General features: G+C 36.6%; 5 protein-coding genes across 5 annotated transcripts; 3 read left to right on the top strand and 2 right to left on the bottom strand.

Moving 5' to 3' along the window:
- The first annotated feature begins 349 nt into the window (after positions 1–349).
- Positions 350–1698, top strand: LOC120775709. Its single transcript, XM_040106020.1, has 5 exons — positions 350–561; positions 615–791; positions 871–1059; positions 1121–1408; positions 1462–1698. Exons 1-5 carry the CDS (start codon positions 412–414, stop codon positions 1540–1542), a joined length of 885 nt encoding a protein of 294 aa, XP_039961954.1. The 5' UTR covers positions 350–411; the 3' UTR covers positions 1543–1698.
- A 412-nt stretch (positions 1699–2110) lies between these two features.
- On the top strand, positions 2111–3597 carry LOC120775707 (26S proteasome regulatory subunit 8). Its single transcript, XM_040106019.1, has 3 exons — positions 2111–2222; positions 2289–2430; positions 2493–3597. The coding sequence occupies exons 1-3, from the start codon at positions 2205–2207 to the stop codon at positions 3545–3547; spliced, it is 1215 nt and encodes a 404-aa protein (XP_039961953.1). The 5' UTR covers positions 2111–2204; the 3' UTR covers positions 3548–3597.
- A 275-nt stretch (positions 3598–3872) lies between these two features.
- On the bottom strand, positions 3873–4737 carry LOC120775710 (acyl-CoA-binding domain-containing protein 6). The gene has a single exon (XM_040106021.1). It carries the CDS (start codon positions 4714–4716, stop codon positions 3967–3969), a length of 750 nt encoding a protein of 249 aa, XP_039961955.1. The 5' UTR covers positions 4717–4737; the 3' UTR covers positions 3873–3966.
- On the bottom strand, positions 4727–5251 carry LOC120775711 (heterogeneous nuclear ribonucleoprotein A/B). The gene is made up of 2 exons (XM_040106022.1): positions 5073–5251; positions 4727–5014 (listed from the first exon to the last, which is right to left on the bottom strand). Exons 1-2 carry the CDS (start codon positions 5136–5138, stop codon positions 4817–4819), a joined length of 264 nt encoding a protein of 87 aa, XP_039961956.1. The 5' UTR covers positions 5139–5251; the 3' UTR covers positions 4727–4816.
- Positions 5252–10345: 5094 nt separating this feature from the next.
- Positions 10346–19893, top strand: LOC120775712 (ATP-binding cassette sub-family A member 3). Its single transcript, XM_040106024.1, has 14 exons — positions 10346–10578; positions 10668–11226; positions 11324–11467; positions 11713–12942; positions 13841–14114; positions 14196–14688; positions 16054–16394; positions 16458–16583; positions 16655–16864; positions 17778–17916; positions 17979–18161; positions 18806–19465; positions 19540–19605; positions 19658–19893. The coding sequence occupies exons 1-14, from the start codon at positions 10361–10363 to the stop codon at positions 19830–19832; spliced, it is 4818 nt and encodes a 1605-aa protein (XP_039961958.1). The 5' UTR covers positions 10346–10360; the 3' UTR covers positions 19833–19893.
- The last annotated feature ends 76 nt before the right edge of the window (positions 19894–19969 follow it).

Below are 19969 nucleotides of genomic sequence, written 5' to 3'. Positions count from 1 at the left end.
ATAACAGTATTTTGGCTAACACTGATAAAGACTTGGAAAGTCTTGGACAGTGATAAATATTCTTTGCTATATTTTTAAAATTGCGTACAAATAATTAAATATCACAATAACATTTATAAGGAAAATACAAAACAAATTATTTTATACGTTAATCATATTATTTTCCATTAAAAAATTTTATATAGCATTGTTATAAGCAAAGTATAAAAAACTGCAGACTTTCGTAGATGAAAAATGATAGGCAACGAATATATGAATGTGTTTTGATATGCTGTGAAGAATAAGTTATCGATAACTGTAAATTCAGGAATTACCAAATTTTTTTTTTACAGTTATCATTTATTATCTCATCACTATCATAAAGTAAAATTGGGTTTTATTGATTTCGAAAATTACGCGCCGTATATAAATATGGATATATTAAATCCACAAGAAAACGACGGTATAAGTCTGATAATAGAACCTGGATATACATGGAATGAAATGCGAGAGAACGTAATGAATTCTTGTTTAAAAAAAAAGTTTCACATTATTTTAGACGGAGATCCCAAAACAGATGAAGTATGTCATATTTATAGCGAACTTGTAAATATTTCTAAAATATGTTATTGTAGGTGTACAGAAAAATACTGGAATTGTTAAACTCCGAATTGAACTTAGATGAAATAACCAGCCTTTTCGTTATTGTTGGCACTCTTTATTTTATTGAAGCTACACCTCTAAACATGGAATGGCGCACACAGCTTTTGCAAAGAACATTTAACTATACAGACACATTAAGCCCAATGCACGTAAGAGATAGTTATGCGGTTAAATTTAATAAAATTTAAATTTAATTTACAAGTCCTTTACATTTTTCCCTTTTTTTAGCTTCATTTAGCGACTAAACGACTTTGGACAAGTTTGAAAAAGAAGGAGACGGACGTGTTCAATATACTTGAACTCTGTAACCAAATGGTTATCATAAGTGAAACAGCTAGAGCTATTTCTATTTGTCTTATGTGGACCATACTCTCTGAAATAACAGAAACTCCTAGCGAAATGTATTGCTTCAGGCAGGTAAGAAAGTTTATTATATATTCTATACCTTTGATATGAAAAAGTAAAAATTTGTTTATAGTTCATGAAGTTGCTCGAAATGCTAAATAATATAGAAAATGAGACACTGCAGGAGGAGGAAAATACTAAAATTGTTTACATTTTAGTGCGTGTTTTAAGTTATCTTATAAATGTCATTCTCTGTGATGCTCAAAATGAGGATATTATTAAAGCTGGCTACCGCATGTACTTTAAATACACTTCTTCATTTTTAAAGCAACTTTTGAATTGGTGCGAAAACTTTAAAAAGACTATAGATTCCTGCCCCAAACCAAAGCAAATTCAAACTGATTGGGATCTCCGTATGATGGTAGGTATATTGCAAATTTACTATAACCGCAAATTATATATTTTCTTTTGTAGATTACTGAGCACATCAGCTTTAATATTATTAATGTTCTTCAAGATAGAATAGAACAGATGAGTGCACCGGATTATACCTAGGATAAATTTAAGTTGGAAGTTTTACATAATTCAGCTAATTATGTATATGTACAATTTTTTAAGTAAAATATGTTTTTATATAGAAATTACATTTAATGTATTACACACGAAATGAAAATAAATTACATGTACTTAATAAAGTTTAGTCATTTAAAACGTCGTATAAACCCTTGTACCATGGTATAAATGTACTATATGAGCCTGTACAATAGTAAGCTCTAATTTTTTTCACTAATAACTAAAATTAGTGAATATTCGTCTGCAAATCGCGATGAGTGCATGCCGATTTCGAGCCAATAAAATATCGATATACACTAACTTATAAGACTTTCAGAAGCCTACAAAATTAATCCAATTGTCATTATTATATACGCCGAAGGTGAATACAGCGTACTTAATTTGTTATTCCTAACTTCTTATCTAACATTTCAGTTTGTCTATTTACTTTAAATTTATTAGCTATTCTCAAATCGATAAGTTGATATTAAATCGAAATTTCTGTTGCATGTAGACATTAGTATCAACTCTGTGTACTTCGAAATTCGAGATTCGAAAACACAATGACAATTTCCTCTAGTGAAGCTTTTGCATAGTCATTTTTATCAAAAACATTTGCAAGACATTATTTCATTAAAATAAGTTATTAAATAAAATATTCCGCGATGACCGTCACAAATCGGGTAAGTTATTTTCTTAACTAAATAAAAATGTATCTATATACAATCTATAACTAAATAATATCACAGATGGAAATCGACGCCGCTCTGAAAGGTGAAGGATTCCGTTCTTACTATATTCAGAAGATAGAAGAATTGCAATTAATTGTTGCTGAAAAGAGTCAAAATTTGCGACGTTTGCAAGCTCAGCGCAATGAGCTCAATGCAAAAGGTAATTGTTCTATAAAGCAGGAATGTATACTTTGTTTTAATTGTTTTTTTTCACACATTTAGTACGTATGCTACGTGAGGAGCTACAGTTATTACAAGAACAAGGCAGTTATGTTGGTGAAGTCGTCAAACCAATGGATAAAAAGAAAGTGTTGGTAAAAGTGCATCCAGAGGGCAAATTTGTAGTTGATATTGATAAAAATATCGATATCAATGATGTTACTCCCAACTGCCGTGTAGCTCTTAGAAACGAAAGCTATACTCTACATAAAATTCTACCAAATAAAGTTGACCCATTGGTATCCCTTATGATGGTTGAAAAAGTCCCTGACTCTACCTATGAAATGGTTGGTGGCTTAGACAAGCAAATTAAAGAAATCAAGGAAGTTATTGAATTACCGGTGAAGCATCCAGAATTGTTCGACGCATTAGGTATAGCTCAGCCAAAGGGTGTACTACTCTATGGGCCACCTGGCACAGGAAAAACCCTTTTGGCCCGTGCAGTGGCTCATCATACCGAATGTACATTTATCCGAGTATCTGGGTCGGAATTGGTGCAAAAGTTTATCGGCGAAGGTTCACGTATGGTTCGTGAACTTTTCGTAATGGCACGAGAGCACGCTCCTTCTATTATTTTCATGGATGAAATTGATTCAATTGGTTCCTCCAGAATCGAATCTGGTTCTGGCGGTGACTCCGAAGTACAAAGGACAATGTTGGAGTTGCTTAATCAATTGGACGGTTTTGAAGCTACAAAGAATATTAAAGTTATCATGGCAACCAATCGCATTGATATTCTGGATCCAGCTCTTCTAAGACCAGGCCGTATTGATCGTAAGATTGAATTTCCTCCACCAAACGAGGAAGCACGTTTGGATATTTTGAAAATTCATTCTAGAAAAATGAACTTAACCAGAGGCATAAATTTACGCAAAATAGCTGAATTAATGCCAGGAGCATCGGGTGCTGAAGTGAAAGGTGTCTGTACAGAAGCGGGTATGTACGCCTTACGTGAACGGCGTGTACATGTCACACAAGAAGACTTTGAAATGGCCGTTGCGAAAGTAATGCAAAAGGATTCGGAAAAGAATATGTCGATTAAAAAGTTGTGGAAGTAAAATTTAAAAAATTGTATTTCAAATATAGAATTTATTAAAAAAAATTAATTCTAAATCGAGTATTTCAATATTATTGTTGGTGTATTAAGGGTTCAAAAGTACGTTTTAATTTAAGTTTATTTTGGGGACAACGTTAGCATTTAAAATTCGTTTGTTTTATAAAATAACATCACCATCACCAGATAGATTTATGTTACACCATGGTGTCACATACATACATATATAAAAATATCTTTTATTTCGTTCAGTTTTAAGTCAATTTCAAATCGAAATATCTTTTTTATTGATAAATAGAGAAAATTTATTTAAACAGATCATACCGAAGTTCATTATAATTTTAATATAAATAGTTTAAACCTTTATTAACGAAAGTTACAGGTAAGAAAATAATATGTATATGTAATTTATATGGATCTCAATCAGGTTTTAAGTAATTCGTAAATATCATTATTATCGGCCACATCGAGACTCGATTGTCCGTCTGCGTCTTTAATAGCTGGATCCGCATTAGCATCTAGTAGTATACGAATACAGTCGACATGACCGCAACTGGCAGCATAATGCAAAGCTGTCTGTTGCTCTGAATCGCGTAGGTTGACATCGACGCCATTATCTATTAAATATTTTAGTATTTCGACAGCATTACGGTCAGTGGCCCAATGTATAAGACCCATTCCATTTTCGTCAAGGTGATCCATAATTTCTACCGTTAATGATTTTTGCAGTTGAATGAAATTTAATTCTTTAATATAGTCAAAGGCATTTTTTTCGTGTTCCTCTTTTTGATCGATTTCTTCATGTTTTTGTGGAATGGAATGTACTACCCAACTAGATGGAGTTTTGCGTTTGCTGGTGCTTTCGTAATTTGGTATCCAATTACTGTCAACCGCTTTAACTTTTGTAATATATAATTTTTTTGCTTCTGTGCAAGACATATCAGCCAAATCATTCCATGCGCACCATTTGCTCCTACTTTGCATATTAAATACGCTCGGCTTTGGCGTGTTACATCGACCACAAGTTGCTTGCTTGTATAAACCATAGATTTCTAAAAGGTCTGTGGACTCGAGTGTGTTGTGAATTTTTTGTAAATGTTCTGCTGCTTCCGAAAATATTTCGTCAATAGGTTCGGTGTCAATGTCACTGTCAGAAAAGTCGGATGTCGACATTATGGAAAACTAGTTTTTTATCCTGTGTTTATTCTTTTAAGACTTCGGGATCCGTATACTACATACAGTATGTATAATGCTTTAAATTGAGATTTATATTTTAAGATTTTTGAATGTTTAAATAATTGCCCTCAAGCACGTGTTTTTGTTCACTTTCAATTTTCTCTATTGGTGTGATATCATTGAACACAACGAAACCGTATCCACGTGAACAGCCTGTTTTCTTATCGAAAATCACGTTGGCGGATATTACACGACCGAATGCCTTGAAATATGAACGCAATTCCTGATGACCCACCTAAAATCAGATGAAAATTGTTTTAACTAGCATCCAGTATATATATTGTAAGATTTACCGTCCACGGTAGATTTCCCACGAATAGTTTTTGCAGGCCTTTGCCTAATTTTGTTGCTGTGGCCATTTGCTTAAAATGATAATTATTAAAAACACAACTCCACTCGCCTACTTATATTTGTTGCGTAAATTTGTGCACAATTATTTACCGCATAGACATTTCTAGGCTACCAAAAATAAAAGGTGTAACATATGTCAATCGAAACAGCTGTTTTAGAGTTGCATAGTTTTCCCATTAGGCATGTTCGTTCAGAATTAATATTATAAAAAAGTTAGTTTAAATCATCTAAATGACAAATTACTAAAATAAAAAATTAACTAAATTCCGTGCATTTTTCTTACTTGACAATATTTTCGTTTTTATTCTAAAAAATAAATCACTATTATTTATGTGCCTCTTAACTGTTGGCAGCTCTGTATGCTCGCAATTCTTATGGCTGATTCACTTACAACTTTTGGTTCACTTTACAAACATTTGCTTTGGCTGATAAGTTATATCATGTTCCTGCCAACGATTTGGATTGCTAACATTTAATCTATTCAGTAATCTAGACTATTCTCACACACATTTATAAAACAGCTGTTCCAAATGGAAGATGTGTCATTTTTATTGATATCATTAGATCGGCTTCGGCAGCTTCACTCCACATTAATCTCCTAATACTACTTTCTGCCATTTTCACATATTAACTTGATATTTTTTTAAGTTTTTCACTTTTTGTTTGTTTGTTAAATTGTTTCACTTTGACAGTTTGTATAACACACCGTTATTTCCCTAAGTTGATTGCTTTTTAACAAAATCCAACTGGCAGCTAGCTTCCTGTGAATTTACCACGTGGACTTCAAATTACATAACATCACGGCGCGAGTGTCACCTAAGCACTGGCCAGGCACTGTGCCTGTTTTACTTATATAGCCAACTGTCAGCTAGATTCCTGCGACTTTACCGCGTGGACTTCACCCAAGCAGTGGCCAGGCGCCCTGCCTGCTTTACTTATATAGCCAACTGGCAGCTAGATTCCTGTGAATTTACCGCCTGGACTTCAAATCACATAACATCACGGCGCGAGAGTCCCCTAAGCACTGGCCAGGCGCGTTGCCTGCTTTACTTATATAGCCAACTGGAAGCTAGCTTCCTGTGAATTTACCTCGTGAACTTCAAATCACATAACATCTCGGCGCGAGAGTCAGCTAAGGACTGGCCAGGCACGTTGCCTGCTTTACTTATATAGCCAACTGGCAACTAGCTTCCTGTGAATTTACCACGTGGACTTCAAATCACATACCATCACGGCGCGAGAGTCACCTAAGGACTGGCCAGGCACGGTGCCTGCTTTACTTATATAGCCAACTGGCAGCTAGCTTCCTGTGAATTTACCACGTGGACTTCAAATCACATAACTTCACGGCGCGAGAGTCACCTAAGCACTGGCCAGGCGCGCTACCTGCTTTACTTATATAGCCAACTGGCAGCTAGCTTCCTGTGAATTTACCGCGTGGACTTCAAATCACATAACATCACGGCGCGAGAGTCACCTAAGCACTGGCCAGGCGCCTTGCCTGCTTTACTTATATAGCCAACTGGCAGCTAGCTTCCTGTGAATTTACCGCGTGACCTTCAAATCGCATAACATCACGGTGCGAGAGTCACCTAAGTACTGGCCAGGCGCGCTGCCTGCTTTACTTATATAGCCAACTGGCAGCTAGCTTCCTGTGAATTTACCGCGTGGACTTCAAATCACATAACATCACGGCGCGAGAGTCACCTAAGCACTGGCCAGGCGCGCTGCCTGCTTTACTTATATAGCCCACTGGCAGCTAGATTCCTGTGAATTTACCGCCTGGACTTCAAATCACATAACATCACGGCGCGAGAGTCACCTAAGCACTGGCCAGGCGCGTTGCCTGCTTTACTTATATAGCCCACTGGCAGCTAGCTTCCTGTGAATTTACCGCGTGACCTTCAAATCACATAACATCACGGCGCGAGAGTCACCTAAGCACTGGCCAGGCGCGCTGCCTGCTTTACTTATATAGCCAACTGGCAGCTAGCTTCCTGTGAATTTACCGCGTGGACTTCAAATCACATAACATCACGGCGCGAGAGTCACCTAAGTACTGGCCAGGCGCGCTGCCTGCTTTACTTATATAGCCAACTGGCAGCTAGCTTCCTGTGAATTTACCGCGTGGACTTCAAATCACATAACATCACGGCGCGAGAGTCACCTAAGCACTGGCCAGGCGCGCTGCCTGCTTTACTTATATAGCCAACTGGCAGCTAGCTTCCTGTGAATTTACCGCGTGGACTTCAAATCACATAACATCACGGCGCGAGAGTCACCTAAGCACTGGCCAGGCGCGCTGCCTGCTTTACTTATATAGCCAACTGGCAGCTAGCTTCCTGTGAATTTACCGCGTGGACTTCAAATCACATAACATCACGGCGCGAGAGTCACCTAAGCACTGGCCAGGCGCGTTGCCTGCTTTACTTATATAGCCAACTGGCAGCTAGCTTCCTGTGAATTTACCGCGTGGACTTCAAATCACATAACATCACGGCGCGAGAGTCACCTAAGCACTGGCCAGGCGCGTTGCCTGCTTTACTTATATAGCCAACTGGCAGCTAGCTTCCTGTGAATTTACCGCGTGGACTTCAAATCACATAACATCACGGCGCGAGAGTCATCTAAGCACTGGCCAGGCGCGTTGCCTGCTTTACGTATATAGCCAACTGGCAGCTAGCTTCCTGCGAATTTACCGCGTGGACTTCACCTAAGCACTGGCCAGGCGTGCAGCCTGCTTTACTTATATAGCCAACTGGCAGCTAGCTTCCTGTGAATTTACCGCGTGGACTTCAAATCACATAACATCACGGCGCGAGAGTCACCTAAGCACTGGCCAGGCGCGCTGCCTGCTTTACTTATATAGCCAACTGGCAGCTAGCTTCCTGTGAATTTACCGCGTGACCTTCAAATCACATAACATCACGGCGCGAGAGTCACCTAAGCACTGGCCAGGCGCGTTGCCTGCTTTACTTATATAGCCAACTGGCAGCTAGCTTCCCGCGAATTTACCGCGTGGTCTTCAAATCACATAACATCGCCGCACCAGGGTCACCTAAGCACTGGACAGGTGTGCTGCCTGCTTTACGTATATAGCCAACTGGCAGCTAGCTTCCTGCGAATTTACCGCGTGGACTTCACCTAAGCACTGGCCAGGCGTGCAGCCTGCTTTACTTATATAGCCAACTGGCAGCTAGCTTTCTGTGAATTTACCGCGTGGACTTCAAATCACATAACATCACGGCGCGAGAGTCACCTAAGCACTGACCAGACGCGCTGCCTGCTTTACTTATATAGCCAACTGGCAGCTAGCTTCCCGCGAATTTACCGCGTGGTCTTCAAATCACATAACATCGCCGCACCAGGGTCACCTAAGCACTGGACAGGCGTGCTGCCTGTTTTACGTATATAGCCAACTGGCAGCTAGCTTCCTGCGAATTTACGGCGTGGACTTCACCTAAGCACTGGCCAGGCGTGCAGCCTGCTTTACTTATATAGCCAACTGGCAGCTAGCTTCCTGTGAATTTACCGCGTGGACTTCAAATCACATAACATCACGGCGCGAGAGTCATCTAAGCACTGGCCAGGCGCGTTGCCTGCTTTACTTATATAGCCAACTGGCAGCTAGCTTCCTGTGAATTTACCGCGTGACCTTCAAATCACATAACATCACGGCGCGAGAGTCACCTAAGCACTGGCCAGGCGCGCTGCCTGCTTTACTTATATAGCCAACTGGCAGCTAGCTTCCCGCGAATTTACCGCGTGGTCTTCAAATCACATAACATCGCCGCACCAGGGTCACCTAAGCACTGGACAGGCGTGCTGCCTGTTTTACGTATATAGCCAACTGGCAGCTAGCTTCCTGCGAATTTACCGCGTGGACTTCACCTAAGCACTGGCCAGGCGTGCAGCCTGCTTTACTTATATAGCCAACTGGCAGCTAGCTTCCTGTGAATTTACCGCGTGGACTTCAAATCACATAACATCACGGCGCGAGAGTCACCTAAGCACTGACCAGACGCGCTGCCTGCTTTACTTATATAGCCAACTGGTAGCTAGCTTCCTGTGAATTTACCTCGCGGACTTGAAATCACATAACATCACGGCGCGAGAGTCACCTAAGGACTGGCCAGGCACGGTGCCTGCTTTACGTATATAGCCAACTGGCAGCTAGCTTCTTGTGAATTTACCTCGCGGACTTCAAATCACATAACATCACGGCGCGAGAGTCACGTAAGGACTGGCTCACATTACATCGCCGCACCAGAGGCACCTAAGCACTGGCCAGGCGCGCTGCCTACTTTAGTTATATAGAGCAAGCTGGAAGCTAGCTTCAACTGAAGTCATGTTGTGAGTACCAAATCGAATTACATCGTTGCGCGAAAGTCACGTGAGCACTACTGGCCATTCACGGTGGCTGCTTTTCTTTTATAGAGCCAGCTGGCAGCCTGCTTCTTCTGAAGTCACGTTGTAATTTCAAAAATTTTTTATTTGATTTTATTATTTTTCCAATATATTTTACTATAAATGGGATTTTTTGATCTTTTGCAATAATTTTTTTATCTTAAAACAAATAAATCTTCAGGTTCGAATGAAAGATATTTTTCGCTCTATAAAAAACGATTTTTTAATTAAAAATATTAATTTAAAAGTTATAAGCAGTTAAAGTTATGCAGCAAATGTACTGTATGGTATTTATATAGTACACCATGTCGTATGAGCAACCAGAAAGTGCATTTGAATCATTTGTACCATTTGATTTAAAACTTTAACAGCTTATACCTTTAAATGAATATTTTTATGAAAAATTCTTTATGACCTTTCTTGTAGAGCAGAATATTTTGTAGTAGAATATCACTTTTTCAAAGTTATATATTTACTTGTTTAATGCAAAATATGGCATAAAAACTTATATTATTATATGTATGTACATATATGGGAAAAGAAATATGATTAAAGCGCAGTTTAAACTGAAAATAAAGGACTTTGGATTATTATTTTTAGAGCAAATACTGAAACTATAAAGGACGTTGGCAGAAAAAAATCAACTTGGAGAAATAACGGATACGTTAATATACATACATGCAAATGTATATTTATAAATGTATAAAACATACATTTATTGTTGCAAATTTACAAAAACAAATTTGTATTATTGCTTTCGGAATAAAACCTTATGTAATATGCATTTTTATATTTTATTGTAGCTCTAAATAAATCAACTGAAATGCCTGCCTCGGTTAAAACTGCCGTTAGTAAAAATTTTAAATTTGAAATTCGTTCAGTTAAAAAAACCATCTCAGAAATAGCTATAATAATTATATGTTATTTACTCGCTGTTCTGTTCCCCACAACCCCTTCGATCAATAATGAACTGACTGATGAAGACCTTAAAAAGATTGTGATATATGACGAACAAAATCTCGATAATTTAGACATTCTAAAGTAAGTTTGGAAAAAAATTATTACTTTTTTTCCATTATGTATGGAAAATATTTGAATCACATTTCATTAATATTATTTTTATTCATTAGATACTTATTAAGCGTCTCTGAAAAAACAATGCCAACAAATCTTACATATACTCCAGACGATGAGACGGCTACCGGTATAATGGATGAAGTTGCAAAAAGTCTACAATTAACCGAAGCAAAGTCATATAAAACAGAAAAATCAATGATGAACAGATTCGACAGAAATACAACACTAGCAGCTGTTAAATTCATATCGACGACAAAGACTAATCTAGAAAATGAAATACGTTTTCCAAGTGAGTTTCGAACAAAGGACTTAAATCATATGGGTACAGAACTTTGGGCAACACGCTGTAGCGGTATACTTGCTCAGGATGCTGGCGAAAAAAACGTGCAAGATGATTTATATTTACGAGAGGGTTTCTTGCAGTTGCAACATCAAATATTTGCTAAATGGTTACTCAAGACACAGGATCAAGATATAAGTAGCATAAATTTTACAGTGCGATCATTTCGACAACATACCAATGCGAGAATGTGTTCTGCCCACAACAAGTCCAGTATATCGATGTTTTGCTTCAGTTTTTCATTCTTTTTACCATTTCTAAATATTCTATGGGTAATAGAGCGTTTTAACGAATTATTCTTAGATATATGACATGAGTATATATATATATATATACGAGTATATATTGATTTTTATTAAACATTTCAAGCGATATGGGCGTGAACGAGAAGAGAATATTTTAGCTCATCATTGGAGATATGGATTTGAGTATGCCAAGTACTGGACTGGCAACTGCATTCTTTCTTTTTTGCATTTATTAGTTTTGGATATATTCATTGCAATTGTGGTTTTGGTAAGATAATCACATATATCATATACATATGTATATTACTATAAAATCAATCAAAATTAGATTTTCAACTTTCTATTCCCTATTTTATCATGTATAAAGCTTTGATTGTTATTGAAAATCGTTATCGCGGTTTCAATACTTGATAAGGCAATAGTCTCGATATGCCTGAGTTATATTAAACTTCAATTACCAAAATGTTAATATCTCAAATAACATAACAATCATATTGCTCTCTCTATTTATAGCTGCCACTTGAGGGAAAATTCGCTAGTAACATTATTTGGTTGGTCCTTTATCTAATTTCATACAATATTGCACTCCTGATTACCGCCGTGTTTATAGTCTCAATTTCGACTAAAGCACTGCACGCTGTATTGTTCGGAGCTCTGATATGGCTTACCATGTATTCATTATTCTCAATTTTGGTGGAGCATTATTTGGAAATGACCACAATTTTGTTCATTTGCTTTATTGGCTTTGCCAACAATGGATTTGCATACGGAATGCGTGAGTTTCAAGAGGGCGATGATTTTTTAAATCCAGTCATAACGATGTTGGCAAACTGCGCATTTTATTGGATATTGATTTCCATAGCGGAGTATTTTAGTCCAGGGCCTTACATTAAAACGTTGCCATTCAGCTTATGCTGTAGTGGACACTGTCTTACCACAATGAATAAGCCCGCCAAAGCTCCAAATTCGAAAAAACACAATATTTTAATACTTGAAAAACCTATAATTTGGGAAAATTTTGAATTCGGCACCATCAGCAGTGTTGAATTGATACGTTTAAAAAATGTGCACACCAAACACAATTCCGGCAGAATACAACTTAAAAATATAACAATGCGTATCTATGCCAATGAGATTACTGTCATATTTGGACCACATTGCTCCGGCAAAACGACAATAATTCAAATAATGGCTGGTTGGAGGCGACCACTGCTGGGACAAGTACAAATTGAACATAATGATTTGTATGAACATTGGAATAAATATCGTGGTAGCATAGATGTATGCATGCCAAATAACGCTTTATTTGATTTACTGACTGTTGAAGAAACATTAAAATATTATATGCTAATTAAATTACCAGCAAGAGATAATCAAAAAATCAATATGGAATTAGATAAGTTTTTCGAATCTGTGAGAGCAACACGAATACAACGTAAAACGTTGGTGAAATCATTAACCTATAGTCAAAAACGTTTTGTAAGTTTGGGTTGCGCTATTGCTGGTGGTACAAAAATCGTTTTACTTGACGAACCTACACTTCATATGAAAGGAAAAGAGCAACGTTTATTTTGGAGCATATTACATAAAGAAAAATATGGTCGCGCTATTGTGATGACCACATTCGACATAACTGAAGCCGAAGCTGTTGGAGATCGTATTGCGATGTTCGGTGAAGGCGCGCTCTTAACTTATGGCACACCATTTTTCCTTAGGAATAAATTTGGTGTCGGCTGTGATTTGGTAATAATTTATACATATTTGCATTATGTGGATATATACATATAAACGTGGGGTAAACCACAAAATTTATACATGTATGCGAAACGTCATAGAATCAGTATGCAAATGAAACAATTTTTATACCCTGACAGGATATATTACCTTTATCATGAAGTTTATAAAGCCCAGGAGAAAACGGGGGGGAACTTTCAAAAATATGCACATGAAAGTTTGAACACGTATCTGCTTACTTGTAGGAATGGCTGATATGGGACCTCTATAACATATAAGTAGCTGTCATACAAACTGAACTACAGCATTAACTTCTTGTATGGAAAACTTTTTTTATCTCAGAAAATATTTTCACAAAATTGGCGTGAATTATTTTTAAAGACAACTTCTCAATCTTCATATAGCTGCCATAAAAACTGACCCATAAAAATCAAGTTCTTGTATGAAAACTGTGAAGAGTATTATAGCTTCGAGTTAACTGAAGTTAACCTTTTTTTGCTTTAAGTGTTATTTGCCATTCCCCAATAGTTTTGCGTAATGGTGTTGAGGTAGCGTTCCTTAATTGTATATAAATCCGGAGCCAGATGTGAGATCCGTCACATGGAGAGACTGTTCCACCATCAAAAATAGATTCCAGAATGACAGGAGTTATATTCATGCCATTATTATATGGTTAGATCGATCAAATTAAAGGCAATTGTAGAAGTTATACAGAAGAAGAAGGGTTCGATCGTAAAATCTAGCATTGATAAAGCAACCGTATAATTTCTTGTCACGGTTCTTACTCGGTTCTAACCATCGCTTTGAAATATAAATATCAAATTCTGTTGCTTAGTACATACTCCTGCTTGTTTATTTAAACATCTTACTCATAAAGCTTCTATTTGTTTATGTCTTTGTTCCTTAGATAATAGTCAAATCCGCCACAGCATCAACCGAAGCTATAACTGAGTTAATAGGACGATTTATACCTGGAGTTATACCGGAAAATGAAATTGGAGAGCTACTCTACTACAAACTGCCACTTGATATGAGACCGAAATTTCAAAATATGTTGATACATTTGGAGAAGGAGCAAAAAAATCTTGGCATCATAGATATGCGAGCACTGAGTAGCGAGCTTACTGAAATTTACATGACAATGGGTACACGTAAAACGAAACAAGTCATAATTAGCGATAGTATGTATAAAAACATTTTAAATTTGAACCAGATTTCATTAAAAGGGATTTTAATTTTTATTTCTTTTCGCATAATTATAGAAAAACCTACATGCGAATATATCTCTTCAAAAAAGCTTGGAAGGCAACAAACTTACGCATTACTAAATAAGAAGCTCATACATCAAGCGCCAAACTTTGTGCCTCTCATAACAATGGCCGTTTCATTCATTTTTATACTTTTGATAGCCATAATGGCAAAGAATAGCATGAATGTACCACCAACGCGCTACAATCCCATAGAGTTGGGTGCTACAAAAAACATCGATTTAACAGCATTCAAAGACTGTAAAACCATTCAGGTCTATAACCCTATAAGAAAAAAGCGTGTTGGCGAAAGTTCGTTAAGATTTGACCAAAACTCGCTTCGTTGCCTTCATGTTAATTTTGAGAGTTTTTTAAAGAAATCAGAAACGGTGATGGACAAATTTGGCGCAGTAGAAGTTAATGGCGAAATATACACCGGCTGGTTTAATCAACGCATCTTCCATTCCGCTCCACTTGTGTTGAATTTAATGCATAATTTGTATCTTTCGTAAGTCAAATGTTATGTTTATTTTTTGTTGTTGTCGCGGTTAGTTACCGGTAAGATTTTAAATATTTTCATCGCTTTCAACTAAAGGGAAGTTCAGTAAACAGTTATTTCACCGATCTTTCACTATTCTGCTCTGCAAAGGGCCTAACACTTCAATCCACAAACAAAATTTTCACGAACTAGACGAAGGAGTTCAGACTAGATCTTAATATCCACAGTCGATGAAATAAAACTCTAAAATTTTGGCGTTGCACTTGATAGCCGAAGCAGAAGCTCTGCATACGACCGCGATTATTGTCAAAGTGCAGAACCGCAACTAAATCTTCAAGTCGCTAACCGGCAGCACCCGAGGAAAAGACAAAAAAAAACGCTCTCGGCAACATACAAGACAATTGCCCAGTCGGTCATAAGCTATGTAGCACCGATATGGTCGCCTGGATGGCCTGAAACGCAGACGAACAAGCTCAGACCTGTCAGAACACATCACTCCATACAGTAAAAATATGCCTCCTAATATCCGGTTATAGAACACAATGTACTCCTCTCCAAGCAGTTTCTGCCGAGATATTTTCGTAGAAAAAGCTAAGCAACCCATTGCAGACGAGAGGCCGAGTTGCCTTCCGAGTTTAAACTCCTACATATCACTCCGACATACCAAATATTATTCAAGCAAGCCCGCACTTGACCCCAATCTTCTCTTTGCATGTCAAATGCACACTCATCTAATACACCTCTCCCTGATGCCCGGCCTAATCGAAACATGACGTTTCCTCTCGTTAGATGACTTCGATGATAACCAGCAGGAACCTTACCACCCATGCCGAGATTAGTTAACCGCTACAACAACAGTAACAACAAAAAGGGGAGGTCCAGTAAAGGAACAACGGAGAAGGGGTGTTAAATTTATGCGTTTAAGGGGTCAAGTCATGATGTGGTTAGAATCATACGAGGTAGTGAGGAATTCTGACATGTCTGTAATTTGTTCCGCAAGTCCTATGACTTTCTTCTGCAAGCCCCTCAAAAATACGCCGTATATTTAATAACGAAGGGTGTGAAACCCTTTGTATTAAAGAAGCGTGAAGTGCCCGATGACTTAACCGTGTAGTTATCAGCGCAATAGGAGATTTTGCTGGTGGTTGAGGAAGTTTCGAGATGCAATAAAAATACCGCGATTTAGTATCCTCATTATCCATATCCAATTTTACTTAAGAAACAGTCTGTTTAGTTTCCTTTAAAATGAATATCTCGTATAATAAATAAGATATTCGGCCTTATAACATAATATATAGATTTGTTTATGCAATGTAATGTGTACGTATAAAGGATATAATTAATATAAAACATTTATAATTTTTATTTATTTAGAAATAAAGATATTAAAGCAATAACTACAGTCGCTAATCATCCAGAACCCACGCCATTACGTGCCAAAATTCACGTGCTTGATCAAGAGAAGACCCATTTACTATTACCAATGGTCTTGGGAATTGCCATACCAATATCGATTGCTTGCTTTATTGTGCCTCTTGTGGAGGAGCGTAAATATCATTTGTTAACACTACAGAAAATAGCCGGTGTTAGTATGGCACGGTATTGGTGTGTGAATTTTCTATGGGATTATATAACGTTCTTCTCATATTCCATTGTCTATACAATTATACTGGCTTTATCACCCATCGAAGGTTATTCGTTTTCGCACAAGATGTGTAAGTTATCGAATTATATTAAACATTTCAAATTTAAATGATTGCTGATTATTATATTTTTAGATGCAATGTTATTAATGAATGTCTATGGAGTACCTGGCTTAGCCTTGATATATTTACTCTCTATATACTTCTATTGTACGATGTGGTCAGCATTTCTTATAGCAGTTTTAATACAGGTTGGAACAGGTAAAATTAGAAAGTTCAAAAATTATTTTGGAATCTCAATCTAACTCTTCAAATATTGTTTGTTTTCAAAGGAATATTTTCGTATATTGTGTATTGGAATATTTTCTTGGACAATGATATAATATTTTATATTTGGGCAATATTTCCTACATTTTCCCTTATGGATGGCATAAGTAATGTATATACAGAAACTAAGGAAGAAGAATATTGTGAACAAGCATGCGAGGATGATGAAGATTGTGACAAGAAGAATATATGTGCTACTATACCACAATGCTGTGGTAAGTAATAATTTAAACAAGTAAGGAAGGGCCAAGTTCGGTTGTAATCGAATATTTCATACTCTTGCAACTTGTCAGGATCAAAGCCAGGGAAATATCTTTAAGTGCATAAAGTTAGTAAGTTATATGGGGTCTAAGGCAAATTTTCACCTCATTTTAGTCTTAAAGACACACTCGCACAATTTTATTAAAAAAAAAAAAAACTCACACATTTGCCGATATATGCGGTTTAAAGTCTATTGGAAGTTCGAAAATCTTTCTATTAGATATATGTATGTATCTAAGGAAGTTATTGATCCGATTATACCCATTTTTGACCTACAGACATATTAAGAAAGGGTACTCTTCGAATTTCTATAATATACTATATGTACATATGTATCTCAGAGATTGACCGATATTTTCGTGTTGGGTTATATGGGAAGTAGGCGTGGTTGTAGTCCGATTCCGTTTGTTTTCGCACTGTAATATAGGAATGTCGAGGTAACATTAAATATCAAATTTGGTCTATATGGGTCGAGTAGGCTTTCCATCTAAACGTAGGCGCTACCACGCTTATCATCCATTTTTGACTGCGGCTCTTATAAAGTCATCTTGTTTTATCTCAAGTGTAAAATTTAATTTATCTGTAGAATTTATTTATTGATTTATCGCGCTTTTAGTAGTTTTTAACAGAACCGTTATATGCGGAAAGGGTGGGGTTATCGCCCGCACATACGGGCAGACAGATAGTCACTCAGTTTTCAATTTTCGTTTTCTTTTCCAATAACCAGCAATATTTACATTCCATACACTTAGTAGATGAGATAATAATATTTAATGCAGATATCTACATATGTATATGTTTTTAATTACCTTATTAATTGTATTTGTCCAGTTAGATGCATGCTTTTATATTTTCATATTTTAACAGTGTCAACTATTTTCAAGTTTGAGGATCCCGGAATTCTAGTTGTAATTTGCTACATGCTAATATCAGCTGTGTTTCTATTTATTGCCATATGTGTTGTAGAATCTAGGAAAACTCGTAAGATGTTTTCGTCGAAGAGAGAGTATGTTTCTTTATATAATGTATAAGTAATTGTACTTGCATTCATAAAATTTACGTTTGTAGCATAAAAACTCTTCATTCCGCAACACATCCTTACGACGATCGTGATGTGGTGGAGTTAAAGCAATATGTAGCCGAACAGGATTTACAAAGCAGTCTGAAAAAACGTTTTATGGTGGATCAGCTTGAATACAAAATACTTAAAAAAGTAAATTCTCTGGATACAATTTCATTTATAGTAAACGAGTGAGTAACATTATTTTTCCACTTACATCTTTGTGAAAACTTAACTAATGGTAATTTTTATAACGACTCCATGATAATTTAAAAAATAACAAATAAAAAGTTCACTTCGGTTGCACCCCCCACAAAAACAAAGATGACGTGCAAGAGCTTTGAGCGTTCAGTTGAACTTAATTTTGTTTGTTCAGTTTATACGGCAGTTTCACTATATATGCTATAGTGGACTAATATCGGCGGTTTCGAGAAATGAGCAGTTTCTTGAGAAGAAAACGATAAGTTGTATAAAATTTCAGATCAATATCTCATAAATTGAGGGAGCAGCTCGTCACGCTGATCATTTTGTATGTACATAGATATAGAGGTACATATATACTAGGCTCTCCGACGTTTCCTTCTAGGGGTTACAAACTTCGTCGCAAACTTAATATACCCCGTGCAGGGTATAAACTTATGGCAGACATTCCTTTAATATTGAACATCATATTCAATATCCAATCAAACCGCGTAGAATACGATCTTAAGCAATACGTTATGTTATTTTTAATAATTTAGAGAAATAATTTTATATTGCGTCCACTAAAGTAACATTAATTTAATTTTCAGTTATTTTCATAATATCATTTAATAATCTTTTTTTATGATTGTAGGGGTCAATGCTTGGCAATATTCGGCTCACACCATAGTGGAAAATCACATGTTGCTGGCCAACTTATTGGCCAAACCAATTTTGCTTTTGGTGATATATTCGTTGATGGCATCGAACTGAAATATGATCCTAAGAAAGCACTTGCAAAAATGTCATTTGTACCGCAAGATCATGGGCTTTGGGAAACATTTACGCCACGAGAAATTTTACGCTTCTTTTGCATGTTGCGCGGTGTTGTACCAAATGATATTAAAGGAATTTTACGAGATCTTTCAAGTGCTTTTATTATGGGTTCCTATATGGATAAACCGATACGTGGTATCAGCGTTGATCGGCGTCGCAAAGTTAACATAGCGCTGGCATTGATCGCTCAACCGACTGTTACAATATTGGATGAACCGACACGTGGACTTGCACCACGCACTAGTCGAGAAATATGGAATGTTTTGCGTTATAAGCGTTTTTTGGGCAAAACTTTAATTTTCACAACATCAAACGCAATCGAGTTAGAGGCATTAGCCGATCGTGTGCTTATTTACAATGAGGGCGAGATGTGGGCATTTGGTAATGCCCAATATCTACGTAACAGATATACGAAAGGGTTTTACTTAGATGTAAAATTGAAGATTGATGGTGCGAATTCTGAGGAAGCTAAAGACAAGTCAGTTGCTAAAAAAGATTATTTAAATTATTTACAAACGTAATAATATACTATTTGTTTTTTATTGTTTGTAGTCTATATAAGGACGCTGAGAACTTAGTGCGTTTTGTTACCTTCTTGCATGAAGATTCTGAATTACAGTTGAGTAACAAACTATTTTATAAGATTTTTAAGTAATTTTTGGTATTTTAGGGTGCGCATCGATAATTGCTTCAAATTTTATTTGCCAGTCCCTATTGTAAGTTATTCATTTTTGTATGGTTCTATGGAAAAAAATAAACGGCGCCTCAATATTGCTGAGTACGGCGTTAGCCAAGGAACAATCCAAGATGTTTTCAATGCGATTGAAGCCAATCGGAATGTATAAAGATATCATTAAAAATTACAAAAAAAAAAAATTTTATGCTTCTAATTTGGACCATTGTTAAAAAATTACCTGTCGCTCTGCGAATTGTTTAAATAATATATGTATATATGCATTGCTGTCAATTAAAAAATGTTTAG

The sequence above is a fragment of the Bactrocera tryoni genome, chromosome 4, assembly GCF_016617805.1.
Source record: "Bactrocera tryoni isolate S06 chromosome 4, CSIRO_BtryS06_freeze2, whole genome shotgun sequence".
NCBI classification, from domain to species: Eukaryota; Metazoa; Arthropoda; class Insecta; order Diptera; family Tephritidae; genus Bactrocera; species Bactrocera tryoni.
This window is presented reverse-complemented; position numbering and strand designations above follow the sequence as displayed.

Bases quoted from the DNA above. Each gene is read 5' to 3' on its own strand.
- LOC120775710 (XM_040106021.1), bottom strand. From the start codon at position 4,716: ATGTCGACATCCGACTTTTCTGACAGTGACATTGACACCGAACCTATT.
- LOC120775711 (XM_040106022.1), bottom strand. From the start codon at position 5,138: ATGGCCACAGCAACAAAATTAGGCAAAGGCCTGCAAAAACTATTCGTG. The intron at 5,015-5,072 runs GTAAATCTTACA...ATCTGATTTTAG, and splicing joins TGGGAAATCTACCGTGGACG to GTGGGTCATCAGGAATTGCG.
- LOC120775707 (XM_040106019.1), top strand. The intron at 2,431-2,492 runs GTAATTGTTCTA...TCACACATTTAG, and splicing joins CAATGAGCTCAATGCAAAAG to TACGTATGCTACGTGAGGAG.
- LOC120775709 (XM_040106020.1), top strand. From the start codon at position 412: ATGGATATATTAAATCCACAAGAAAACGACGGTATAAGTCTGATAATA. The intron at 1,060-1,120 runs GTAAGAAAGTTT...ATTTGTTTATAG, and splicing joins AAATGTATTGCTTCAGGCAG to TTCATGAAGTTGCTCGAAAT. The intron at 1,409-1,461 runs GTAGGTATATTG...TTTCTTTTGTAG, and splicing joins ATTGGGATCTCCGTATGATG to ATTACTGAGCACATCAGCTT.
- LOC120775712 (XM_040106024.1), top strand. From the start codon at position 10,361: ATGCCTGCCTCGGTTAAAACTGCCGTTAGTAAAAATTTTAAATTTGAA. The intron at 17,917-17,978 runs GTATGTTTCTTT...TTACGTTTGTAG, and splicing joins ATGTTTTCGTCGAAGAGAGA to CATAAAAACTCTTCATTCCG. The intron at 19,606-19,657 runs GTTGAGTAACAA...TTGGTATTTTAG, and splicing joins CATGAAGATTCTGAATTACA to GGTGCGCATCGATAATTGCT.